General features: G+C 35.6%; 1 protein-coding gene across 1 annotated transcript in view; it reads right to left on the reverse strand.

The window, feature by feature from the left end:
* Nucleotides 1-13,709, reverse strand: part of LOC145765381 (ephrin type-A receptor 4-A-like) — a 46,508-nt gene that overhangs the window by 27,754 nt on the left and 5,045 nt on the right. Inside the window, exons 2-4 of the mRNA XM_082577197.1 lie at nt 5,520-5,584; nt 950-1,107; nt 605-728 (exon numbers count right to left, since the gene is read on the reverse strand). Of these exons, the coding sequence (XP_082433323.1) occupies nt 605-728; nt 950-1,107; nt 5,520-5,584 (347 nt within the window). The remainder of the gene's footprint in view (nt 1-604; nt 729-949; nt 1,108-5,519; nt 5,585-13,709) is intronic.

Consider the following 13,709-nt stretch of genomic DNA (forward strand, 5'->3'; position numbering starts at 1 on the left):
ATTTATTCAAGGTGACGTGCTGTTGAATTGATGCGCTTTGATTGATGTAAACATGAATGATTTTGCTTTCAACAGGTACATTTTCAAGCGTATGATCAAGTTAGTATTTTCAATTCTATTTACAGTATTATACATTTTAGTAAACCTTTTCGTCTCTTGTTTCATGCTAATAAATCTAGTTCGTTGCTAAACTTTATGTTGTGCTTAGCTTAAAGAGTCACAGACCATCAACCGCTAGCCAACGCAGACGCATGGCATGTGTTTTGGTCAAGTTTTATTTATAATAATTAACGGTAGGTCGAACGTAGCGATAACTCCGAGTGTGGTAATAAAAGCAATCCTAGTGTGACGACATAATTACGTCATCCATCTGCGTGACATTTTGCTGAATTTAAGTTGCTTCTTCTTCTTCTTTCGTTTGAGACTAGATCAAATTTCAGGGCAGGTGGTGGAGAGCCAGGTGAGTGTAGCTTCGTCCAGCGTTGCTATACCATGCGTATTAAACACGCTGATTAAACACGCTTTCGCCCCCACGGCCAAAAAAATAGTTAGGCGCCTATGCATTAATGTATTAATAATGTAAAGGCCACAAGTGCATTTTTACCTTAATATAAGCCCCTTCTTTCCAAGGAGGAAATGTACTGCTTGCTTCATCTCTGTCCGTTTCATAATAAAATAAATTAAAGGTTTCCTTGCATGAAGCAACATTGGGTACATCCTCGCACGACCTAAATGTAATTAGACTGTTATGTCTACTCAGGTAAAAAATCTTGTAACTTTAGTATCATGTTTAATTTAAACAGAAAACAAATCGGCTTAACGAGTGGATGAAAAACTTCATATTTGTTTCTAATCAACTCGAATACCTTTTACGATGAGAAGTATAAACTTTGAATTTATTCTTGTACAGTATTACTTAAAACAATGTTTCGAAGTTATGTCCTCTCACCGTATTGTAAACTCGACTTCGACGTAAACCCTTCGGGCTCCTTGCACAGGAATGTATTGGGTTCGCATCCAGTTGTTTTGATCAGGTTTTTTAATCTGACAGACTGCCAGCATGCGTCGTTCGTTGCCATCCTTATCACTTCCACTCATTTCTTGCCACTATCAACAACAAAACAACTTCAGTGAACGTAAATAACACTGAATTGTGCCAAGCTGAACTGAACATTAAGTCGCCACGTCGCATGTTGGATGCCACCTCCAGCCCTCCACCATCTTACTGCGAACAAAGGCAAGTCAAACTGTTGTACATTATAAATGCAGTACACAATGCAAACAGGATCACTTGTGAGTCCAATCTTTCATTCTTTGATCTAAACTTGAACATTTCATGTACTTCGGTAATAAAATGCCCCAATTAACATGACCTCTTGCTTATTTAATGCAAAATAAAGTGGTTTGGTCTACTGCTAGCAGAAGAGCTACTATTGTAGCCAACTTTTTCCTAAATACTAATATAAAGCCGATTTGTGTTCAGGCCTTAGCTTCCTTTATGTTTTCACATAAATTTAAGTCGGAAATCAAAAATTCACTAAAAAGAAACAAGAAAATCAGAAGCAAGAATTGGTAGCCTTCGGAAATAGCGTCTAAAGGCCAGTATGTCAGCGTCTAAACTTAAAGGCATTAGGCGTATCAGCAATCAGTTTCAAATACAAAATGTACAAAACAGTGAATGGTGAAATTCGTTTGTCGAAAAGACAATTAGGACTATCTATCATCTTCAATTTTGACTTGAAGCTTGGCCAACAACAGTAGCCATATTGCTTGTCACTTTCCGTCCCCCTCACTCACAGGTTCCCGGCATTTCTTTGATGTATTTTTACTATTTTAATTTTTTTAAAGTTGTTACACATCGAAAGGCTGCATTACTGTTTGTGCATTTGCGAACGTTTTTGAAAGGTTTTCATTATTTGCATAGGTTTGGTTCATAGACTCACTGTGCGCATTCTCTTGTGCAGATGTTTCAACACAGGGAACAAATTTCAAGCGTTTTACATAAATAAACATCGCAACAACACAGTTTGTTGAAACTATGCTGCTTCGTGGAAGCACTTGTGTTGTGGTGCAAGTTTACGATTCTTGGGTTTAGTTTTCTATATAGATTATGTTACTCCGCGGGCACCACTGGTGTAATGTGCAGAGCAAATGGGTCATGCAACCCCGGTCGAGGTCAAATGACTCGTAAAATTTCAAAGAGTTTAGTCTGCTCTGGCCAAATTGCATTCCAGTATTTTCTAACCTTGATGCTTCAGATAATGCGTATAACACCAGGCAATGTTAAAAAACTTTCTGTTTAGAAACTGAACTAACGTCGTTTGTACTTAACCAGAAGTCTATTTGACAAAAAGGTGATAGCCAAATGTGACAGTTAAATATTATGCGGAAGTGCTAAAATTTAAAATTAAAACAGTTTAGCTATCAAGAAATATTTATCATACCAAGAAGTTAGCTTATGCATTGTGCGTTCTGCTTTGAAACCTCATTTTTTATATTACGGTGGATAACCTGTTTGTATATTTTGCTTATTTTACGCACTTAATTGTATCACAATCAAAGTTATAAAACGAAGGCAAAAAGCATTGATACAAAGAGCTTATGAAGTCAACTACACTGAATTCGACAATATGCTTGCATTAAAAAAAAAAAAAACGAAAATTTGATTTTCAAGGCCATATGTCTTCGGCCTGTTTTTGAAAACAGAAGCTGGTTTTTGTCAGTCATTACCGAATCCATTAACCGTGAGGCTGATAGTCTGCTATCTTAGCACCATCTGTAATCTTTCGACCGAACCCAAGTTCTTTGGATGATAAACGAGCCAGCTCTGTGTTAAATCAAATACACTTTGCTTAATGCTTTGCAGGACAATCAAGCCATCAATAGCTACTTTTCCACACATACCCTACATTACCAAATGCAAAATAAACATATATATTACAGCCTTTTAAAAACTTGGAAACCTTTGAAACGACTTGAACAAGTAGGCAAATTTTTAAACGACTGTTTGTAGTTTTTCTTCAGAATGGCAATCCACAAAAAGTGGTGATTTATCACACTTCAACAAGATTTCACCGAGGTATGTTTTATCATGCATGCGCTGAAAAGAAACTGGTATAAACAAGAAAAAGGTATCAACATCTCCAGAGGTTTGAACAAGAAAAATGTAGCAAAAGCCAACAAAGATCCCATTAATGACACATTTGTATTTTATGTCCGAAAAGGTTTAGCTTTTCATCATGTCAAACTATTTTTTTGAATTCTTTATGCGTCAAGAAGTTTCAGTATAAGCGTTGTGCTTGAGATAACTTGGTTATTTACACAGTTGCTGCCCAAAAGGGTTGACTGAAATTTAAAGGCTTTCCCGTCCGCTTTTGTCTGCCCTGCCATTATCAGCAATGAGTAATGTCTTGAGTTTTCGATTTGTAACTCAAGATATGCATTATACGTCACCTGAACGAGTAGCGTTACTTCTCAAGGTCACGTGATGTCAAAGGTCACTAAACCAAAAAATCCAAAAAGATCGCCCAAGTCGACAAAAAAGAAAAGTAAAAACGTGTTTGCTGTGATAAGGACAGCGTCACACTGGGTCACAATTACGCAAGATTTAAGCTAACTTAGAATTATTACTGAATTGTACTTGTATACACTATACAGCATTGAGTCTCTGAAGATTTGACTCAATGCAGTTACCTAAAAACCGTGTCACAACAAACGTTTCAAAAATATTTATCCTCTATGGAAATATTACAAACAGAAATTCAAAACTTCAAATACATTTCAATGGTGAAAAATCAAGACTAAATTTTTCTTCTTGATTTTAGGAATGAAGGTGAAGATAGTTCACTTGTGGAAACGTTTGCTGGACCACACGTTTGGTTTCTGCTTTGGAACTGATTTTGTTATCACATTTTTTGAAATGCTACTTCTTTCGTGAAAGCCTTGGCTTCCAATTAGGCCTATTTCTTCCCATTTCAATAACATATTTTGCAACAATTATCTTGAGCTAAAGGTTAAAACATTTTCAGCATGGTTTAGAAAAGCAGGTAGCAACTGGCTTCATTGGATTGTCACTTCCAGTACGCAAACAAACCAATTCTTTTTAACAATGAATTAGCAGAATTTATATTAAACGAATAATACAATTTTTACATGAACAAGTTTCGAAATGGTATTTAACCATTGATATGAAGTATTGAACTATAACCAAGTCTAATTTTCTGGATTTTACAATTAAGTAAAAAACTACAGCCTTCAAAAGCTCGAAAGGTTTGAAGCAATCGCAAATTTATGATACCTGCCTGCAGCGGTGCAGACTGCAGTACAACATTTGTTCTTTCCAGCTTAAACCAGAAATTTCAATATAAATTCAGTTGTTTCGGATCGAAGTTCCGCATATCTGGCTACAATGAAGCTCTTAAACAAGTTAGTAATAAATTGGTGAGGAAAACTGCAACTCGCAATGTTTCGATACGACTTTAATAACTTTTAAGGAAAAGAAGTTTGAGCAAGTGATAACACTTTTTGCCATCTTCATGAAGGCAGCCAAGGTTGAGAAACAGGTAGCAAGTGCGTGTCTTATTGAGTAACGGCAAATATTTACTGATTATTTTCAAAAGTGTTTGGAACTTAGAAGCAGAAATACATTTGTTTATTTTTAGCGTTTGTTGCAAAACAGTTAAAGCAAGTAGCAAAAAAGTAGGAAACCGTTATTCCGTTCAACCATGACACATACTCCGCCACTCAAAAGCTAAATTTTAACAGGGCGAAGCGTTTTTTCGATACCAATCCAACGTTAATGGTTGATAAGTTTAGACAAAAGAGCTTTGCAATTTCTCCTCGTAACCCTGAAAGAATTGGCTACCTGGACATAATTTCACAGTAGATTGGGAAAAAAGATAAAATCTCAGACGCCATTGAGAGCGCTGGGCAGCTGAGATCACATGGCAGAAGTTGGAAGCGTACACAAAGCCCCACCACAGATCTACTTGGTTAAATATGTGCACTTCACCTTGCGTTAGTGTGGTTTTCTTGTATTTACAAAATAAATCAGATTTCATGAACTACAAGAAGGGAATGTACACTCAAGACTCTAAGGGAGAGATTGCCAAGATAGTTGGAACAAGGTGTTATGTACGTTAATCGTATGTCATCCAACATCGTATTACCATCCAACTCCACATTGTTTAAGATTTTCTTTTCTGCTGAACTTAAATAACCAAACAAATGCTGGTGTACAAAGTAGTGACTTTTAAATTAAGCATAACCTCTTTAAATATACAAGCACTACGGCCCACATGGCTATTTCTTTTGCTAAAAGTAATCTATACGAGATTTGTTTGGTTGTGTTTTGTATTTTTTGCTTTGGTAACCTGGTCAGAATTCATTGCAATGCTGGTTTTACATTTATTGCTATCAGAAGCTTAGACTTGGGCAATAATATTGTATATTGCACATTCGCAAGATAACTAGTTCCTTTGCACGTCGTTTTTACACAGAAAACAAGAACCTCATCTTACCTCGGATCCTTGTGACATTGTCCATCCCAGATCCGACAGCGCTGTTCTTGTGTCCAATAAAATAGCTGCAATACAAGAAAACATAATTTAGACAAAAGTGATTGTAAAAAAAGTAGACGATAGACAGATTCAAAAGCAACCACCCTGTAAATGAAATTATATCGTTCAAAAACGTAATACTGTACAGTGAAGAGATGAAAATTCACTTGTCAGGCAATTGTGAGATTTCCTGCCAGGATTTCGACTCAACTATTTTCATACGTCATGGCCTTTTCTCCGCGCTCAGGGCGATGCCATTAATGCGGAGAGTTCCTAATTAAACAAATTAATCGCGTTTGTATCACTTTTATGTCAAACACTGGTTAAGTGGATGTAAATTTGACAGAGGCTATCAAAAAGTAGCAGGTTGTCAGCTGTAGAATTTGATTAATTGCGAGAGGTTCATGTGACCAAGGGCTGTGCAAACAGAGATTCGAATCATTAACCAATTTAAGGCGTGAGCCTTAGGAGATAGAGTTGTGTTCCCAGACAGCAAATCAGTCATTCATATCGTTGAATCAACGTTAAAAATGACTGATTTGTTGTCTGGGTTTGCATGGATTTGTAGCTAAAATTATGAAACAAAGACCTTACAATTCAAGGTCTTGACCTTTCAACTTCACTCAATGATATTTGATTGGTTAGTTAATGTCTCAGTGTTCGCTATTTGTATCAGTTTTCATTATATGTAAGTTTTGATAGGCGTCATGGTAAGAACAAAAGTTGTTCTTTTCAGTTAGGTTTTGTTCGTTTGCTGTGCTTCATTTCAATAAACACTCTTCGTTTCACACACCTGCTGAAAATTGCTTTTGAAAACGACCAACTATTTTTGAGTAAACCTTCCTTCAGGGCTAGATCGCGAGAAAAGAAGAGATTCATTGCCCAATATATTCTCAAAGATATCAGCTTCGCAACAAAAAGTTTCCTTTCGTTTTTCTTTTAAAGAATTCTTTATTTTTGTAATTCCCTAACGCATTTTGCCAAGTAAAAGCAGGATCATGTCAAAAAATCTGCTGATTTTAGCGGAGATCATAACTAGTAAATCTTGTGACATATTGGCCATACGCTTCCGAAAGGCACTCTTCTATTTTAATTCATCTCCTTTGGGAGAACAGAAATTGCAGTCTAATTCAACATGATTTCTTTCTCTTCATAAATTTCCATTTAAATATGCATGCACTTGGTCTCGTTGACATTTTGAAATACAAAAACCAGATAATTGACCAATCTTTCTAGTTTAGTCGGAATTGACAGAAATAATTGATAAATTTCCATCGAGAACAGATGATGAAGTGTGTTGGAACCTTTCGAATTTTGACGGAATAAATTTTAATGAAAGGATGTTATAAAGAAGAACTTTACCTGTGTAAATATGAATTAGAAATATTGCTTCAATTTTTGCATCTATCTGCATAACTTCAGTTAATGAGGAAAAATGATTTTAATTATTTGATATTTTAATTGACAAGCTAAAAACAACACTAAGCTCTTGTCAGTCACCAATCTTCGAGGCAACCCACTCCCACATTTGCTTGAACTGCACGAACAACGCGTTGGCGTTGCAAATGCACCTTGTTCATGCTGGGTCGTTGTAAAACCAAACTTTTTATAGATTTCTGTCACGGGATTTACCATACCTTCTTCATTTTGATTCAAATTACACAAATCACACATAAGCAACAAGTTCCAATTGTTTAGCCGCTAAAAAGCAATTTATTTCAGTGCAAAAAAAAAAAACAGAAATAAGTTGAACAATATCAAATCACATAATTTAAAGCACATTAGTGTTATGCGCAGGTTATCTTACAGCAAAAATATTTTTGTGGCTTTTTGAGGTAGATATTACTGTGCAAAGTAATATCTCAACAAAGCGTATAGACCTGCGGTGTTATAAAATACATTGTTCTCAGCAAAATGCCATTTTGTTCATTTTCTTGCGATGATTGATGTATTTGCGAAGACATGACAAAAAATAGTTTAAGCTAAAAGAAAAAAATAGTATTCTATGGGCTACCACCAGGCAAAATTATTTATTCTAGATTTTCCTTGAATTGAAAAGAAATTATTTGACAGTTGTGAAGTGAATATTTTGAATGAAAATCTCTACGTTGTCTTCATTAAACTTTGGATTTTCACAGAAATCTGAGTTTCTCAACTGATCTAATAACTCGTGAACTCACGGCAACCCTACCAATGCAAATATACAAAGGTTTTCACGGTGTATAAGTCTGTATGTTTTAACAACATGTCTCCGAACAAAAGGCTATCGGTTGACAAAACGACTAATTCTGCAGCGATAAATCTTTCCGGCGTAGAAATAACGTAAAAATCCATTGAAAATCGTCTTGTTTTACGATTCGGTTTTCAATGTGAATCTGAAGACGATGTCAAGTATGACAGATGCGCGTATGAGTTGGCTCATAGTTTGATTAGATTACAAACCAAAAGGGGCCATTTAGGTGTGACTGGGATCTTAAACGAATCGGTTCACGCGAAAAGCAAGTGCCTGCTTTGGCTGAGTAAACAACCCAGTAAAAAATTAATTACAGATTTATTGCTTCAATAAAAGATGGGCCAAGCCAGGTATTAGTGAAACTCGTTGCTTCCAACGTAAAAATACTAATATTCTTTGAAACCCAGGGAATACAATACAAGCATAAAGAATATATCCCAAAGAAGATTTTTTCTTTTTTGTGAATTATGATATATTCTTAAATTTCTTTCATAGTTCTAAGTCGAAGTGGTGATAGAAGTATGTAACACACAGACCTACTGTGTGTGGCCTACGCCTCATAAAACGTCGTAAAAAGGAATTTTACATAGTAAAGCTTTGAGAGCAACACTATCAATGTTAGATATAGTGCTATAAAATACAATACAAATCCTGGTATCGATATGAAACACGCAGAGAATGCGCTAAGACTTAAAACACTAGACAAGAGACATTTATGAGATATCGACTGACTGGTCTAGAAGTAGAATAGAACAAAGCGGAACTCACAGTCTCCCGCATTTACGATGAAGATAACACCGATTGATTGAGGGATTATTTCACTATTAAGAGTTACTTAATGCTTGTTATCCATCTGGGCATTTTGTAGAACAGGGTACTTGAGAAAGCACTTGCTATCATTGCATGGTTACACTCAGCTAAAGGCAAGTGCAGCTTAATGACCAATCACAGGATATGTTGGCAACAAACGGAAAACAGCTGGTCTCAAATACGACCGCAACTAGGATTAACAAACGACGACATTTTTTTCATTAATCGATGAAATAGCTGCTGGTACCCCACTCCAAATTACTTTTACTTCTTATCTTTTGTGCTTTTGCTGCATGGTTTGACCCCAATTGACAGCATCTACTTTTCCGACCATCATTTAATTCAAACCATTCCAAATGAGCTATCTGACGATGATTCAATGTTCCGAAAGACAAAAAGAGGTAGATTTAACACAAAGACTATAAAACTTTAAACAGCATTGCTGGGTTTTACAATAGAATCACTTGTCACGGGTTAGATTAAGAGATTAAATTATCTCATGCATATTTTATCACAAGGAGTAATTTTGCGGCAGCATCTATTCTATTTGGCAGAAGATTGCATGTATCAGTTGAATGTCATTTAACTTTTGAAGATCAAAAAAGGGTTTGTGTGGAAATACGAAAATAGGGCCTCGGCAACGCGAGCTACTATTTACCAAAATTGATATTCAGTGTCACAAAAATCAATTCATGACAAGTCAGGGCATTGCAATCTCAAGTATAAAGTATAAACAGGCTACGTATAAACAGGCTAAGATATAACCTCAAGGCTCAAGTATAAACAGGCTACAATATATATGATTATTATCCTTCGTTACGAAAATTTAATCGTTTTCATGATACGTCGTGATAAGTGTACGATAACAAAGCCGCTTTCATAGCTGCGTATTTTATGATTTCATGAAACAATGTTTCTTTTCAGATTAAACTTTTCCTAAACTCTCTAAAAGACCTGGCTTCCATACAAACGCACGTTTCGTTTGCTACAAACTATTTGCAGCCTATATATTGCCGTATAAATTAGATATCTTTGATTACTTTTTAGAGAAAATGTGAAGTTCAAGATCCAGATATAACCATCAAGAATTAAATAAATTTTGACATGTTTGTTGTTGCACGTAGAATACCCAATCATACATTGTACTGTTCAATTAGACAAAATTAACTTTCTCAGACAAAACCTTCTTATCAATTGAAAGTCTAAAGAATTAATAATACAGTTGGCAATGGCCAATTTACCGCTTTGCAATAGCACAGCCTCGGACCTCGATAATTGCGCATTAATATTGAAGACCGAAGAGCTAATCCCAAAGCCAATATTGAAAACAACCAGTGGGGCTAGACCGGCTAGTTAAAAAACATAAAAAGTGACCCGAAGTCTTCAGCCAAAACTACAACTAATTGTGAGTTTAAATACAATACTTTAGTGGTTTTTCTGAAATAATCAGAGTTTAAAATCTAAAGTTAAAACTTTAAACCATAAGAATGTGTGTCCCCATAAATCGCTCAAACCTAACGGCATCGCGACTTTGCACTCCACGGGCATACACATAACTTTTTGCTGTTGCACAACTTTGTAATAACAGTCCAATCATTAAGCAAGAAGAAGAACAATCACTTAGCACTTGACAAAGGTTTCTGAAAATGTTCTAATGCTCCCAAGCTGCTAAAAGTGAGTTTGACCAATTATATCAATATTTAAAATGAAATTATTGTACCAACGACGACAAGATTGTGAACATCGCCTCCAACCCTCGATACGAGGAAGGAACGTAATGATGATGATGTTGAGCTCAAGGCACGATTCGTGCAACTGCATGCAACGTTTAAATCAACGTTCTCCATCATATCAACTCATTTATTGGGAAGCTAAAAATTCCAATTTTCCGGTTTACAATTTAGAAGTTTGTTTGCAGCGTGATGATAAAATAAAATTTATTAATCGTCAATTCCACAAGTTTTAGATGGATAAATTAGTGAGACGTTTTTTGCTCTAATTGCAGACAAAAGAGCAACCAATTCATTGATACGACGGAAGGAATATTTTGTCTTCACCAGGAAGTTTTCAGATTTTTGAGTAACGCCATGACCATTGACCACGTCTATCAATAAAAGGATTACGACAACATTGCATGCAGCATGTGACTTTGTGACAATGTCTTACAAAAACACATTCAGGAAAACCAAACACCACAATTTCAATCATGCGCGTGTCCTGAATCTTCCGCTAATTGATCCAAATTAAACCATTTCACTTCATTACCAATGCACAGACAAAATGAGAATAAAAAGAAGTGTTTTATCTTATTGAATAAAATAGTAAACTAATTAGACTATGGCTGGTGGTGGATGGTAAAAATAATACATGGAACATTTGTCATTTTGATTGATGAAGATTTAGTAAAGATTGTCTTGGGAACATGCAAAGCAAATGGTCATAATCTTTCTGATAACCAAGGTGAATACCAACAGCATGCACTGAAGCAACCCAGTAAACACCTAGATATCTGTCAGTGCAGCGTCGATTCACCAGAACATTCAATTTATTTGACATCAATAAACTGCCAGCAATTTCTATCGGTTTTCAAAGTCTTGTGATACCATGGACACAGAGCAAAATGTTGTAAAATTGTGCTTCAATCTTGTTCTTCATTATCTTTCTTAATGACAATCCAGTTTGAGACATTTTCAAGCCTGCCACCTGATAAGACCAAGCAAACGTTGCCTGCATACCACTCCTTGTATGGGTATAAGCTAAAGGGAAATGTCTTCAAATTTCTATCGTTCTGAAGCTTCGACTTGACTAAAGCAAAGTAAGAATTTAGCTACATCGTGTATGACTATGATTTAATCGGCTTGGAAAAGCTTAAAAGCATTAATTAAGCGAAGAATTTACTTGCTAGATAGCTCGAAGCGAAAGAAACAATCATAAATGTATAGTATAAGTGTATGCTTTCAATCAACGAGAAGTTTTTCATTGGCATGTCTTTGTGAAAAAATAAGTGGATTTAAATTTAGATCACGAAAGATTATCTTCTAGCTCATAGCGAATTCTAAGATGCAAAACAAAGTTTGAAGTTATGCGGTTGAGGTAGATGCCTTTCTGTAGTTTTAGTGATGTGAAGATAGGTGTTAATGAAAATTAATAAACTGGAAGAAGTTAAGCATCCCTTTGACACTTTTTTTTCATCAAAAGTTACATACAGGAACAATCACATAATGTTGCCATACAACAATATCAGACGTCGTGTTATCAGTAATAACAAAGTCGCCAAAATCGTATTGCTGGCACTTGTGCACGCAATACTACCTATCTGCTCATGCTATACCTACCTACCTAAATCTGGAGCAGATTCTTATGAAAAATCTTACTGGAGCATGTTAAACCTGAGAAACCTATTCAATAATCAAGTGGGCTGTAGTCAACTCGAAGATTTCAAATCTTTCGTTTTTGACGTAGTTTCAACGATGACGTACTTTCAACGTCAGTTCTAAACGCTGTAACGACAGCGAGATGGTTTTGTTGAGTTTCGACATTTTCCAAGTGAAGTAGCATTCTAAAATCGTTCTTTGCGATTCAGAGCAAAGTTAGAACACAAGATGTACTTCACTACGACGGCTGACTGATTGTAAATTTTCACAGTTTTAACCAAGGAAAAAAATGTGATCATATTGTAACGTTTACATCATTGAATGTTAGTTTAATGTAAAGTACATGTGGTGAATGACGATGTGTCCAGAACAATCAGCAAGTATTGTGAGTGACCACTTCATTCCAAGACTTAGAACTTATCCGAACTTTCCCACAAACAACATTGGACCTTTTTTACTTTCAAAAATGTAAAAAACAATGGGAACTGAGTCGGGTTCTTCGAACACGTAGTTATGTGTTTGAGTTTTTGAATAGGCTAATTTTCAAGTTTTGTAAGCACTTCTACGTAATCATTACATCTTATCGTAAATTTGAATATATATCAAGTTACTTTGATTTATTTAGTACAACTTATTTCCACTAAGTGATAATATGTGCGTTTTTACCACTTTGGTGGTACTGCCTGATATTTTGGTTGAAAACATTAACTTATTTCAACTCTAGCGGACCTTATACAATAAACAGCATCCTCTTGTCATGACAATGCAAACATAAGCAGAAACATAGTTCATCAAAAGTTCTAATGGTCTACTTATTACTACTACTTTTCGTGTATTCTACAATTAAAGAGTAAAACCAAAAAGAGCAAATTTATGTAAAAACACCACAACGGTACATTTTATTGACTGATCACTTGTTTTTTATCCAAAGCTTGTGGATTAAAATCTGTAAACATCAACTTGATTTGGAATCAGAAGACTGACGACCGAGAAACACCGTTGGGCCAGTTAAAACAGCCCAATGCGATTGAACCAAGACAATCACACTGACAGGTAGTAAATAGCTGACCTGTCAACATAATCAACAGAGCAGGCACCACACCTCTGACAAGCCAAATATGTACTGGAAAACTTGAACATGATATGCAAGATTGATATATATCAATCAAAATAGATTGAAGTCAAACAAAAAATATGTTTTTTGTAATTTTGTTTTAGAACAGATTAGCAATGATTGAACAGAAGTCATGATTAACTTCTTTTTAGAAAACGGACTGTACAGCAAATTGAAAAGTGTAACTGTCACGCATTGGTTTCAAAACGTGCGGTGACCAAAAATCTTACTAAGATTCATCTTGGGGAGTTGTGCTCTTGAAATGCTGCTTAGTTAATCTTGTCAACATTAGAAACGCGCACAATTTGTGTGTTAAGTTATTGAATGCAGAACACCAATGTAGTCTATTTTTTATCAACAATTTTCTGCAGCACAGACCAGAGACATTCTCCGCTTGCTAAGTTGCTGTTACCTCGCAATTTTTTGAATTAAAATCTTGCTGAATTCACAATGTTGAATTGACAAATTATTAACACTAGCAGCACAAGCCAACAATATGGAACGATTCGGTAACATAATACACTAGAGCCCGACTGGAACAATCTGTTTGAGTAAAGATACCGACTGAAGACGTTGATTCGCTCCTACCGATATGACAAAAGACAATTAATACGTTAAAA

The sequence above is a fragment of the Aplidium turbinatum genome, chromosome 2 (assembly GCF_918807975.1).
Source record: "Aplidium turbinatum chromosome 2, kaAplTurb1.1, whole genome shotgun sequence".
Taxonomy (NCBI): Eukaryota; Metazoa; Chordata; class Ascidiacea; order Aplousobranchia; family Polyclinidae; genus Aplidium; species Aplidium turbinatum.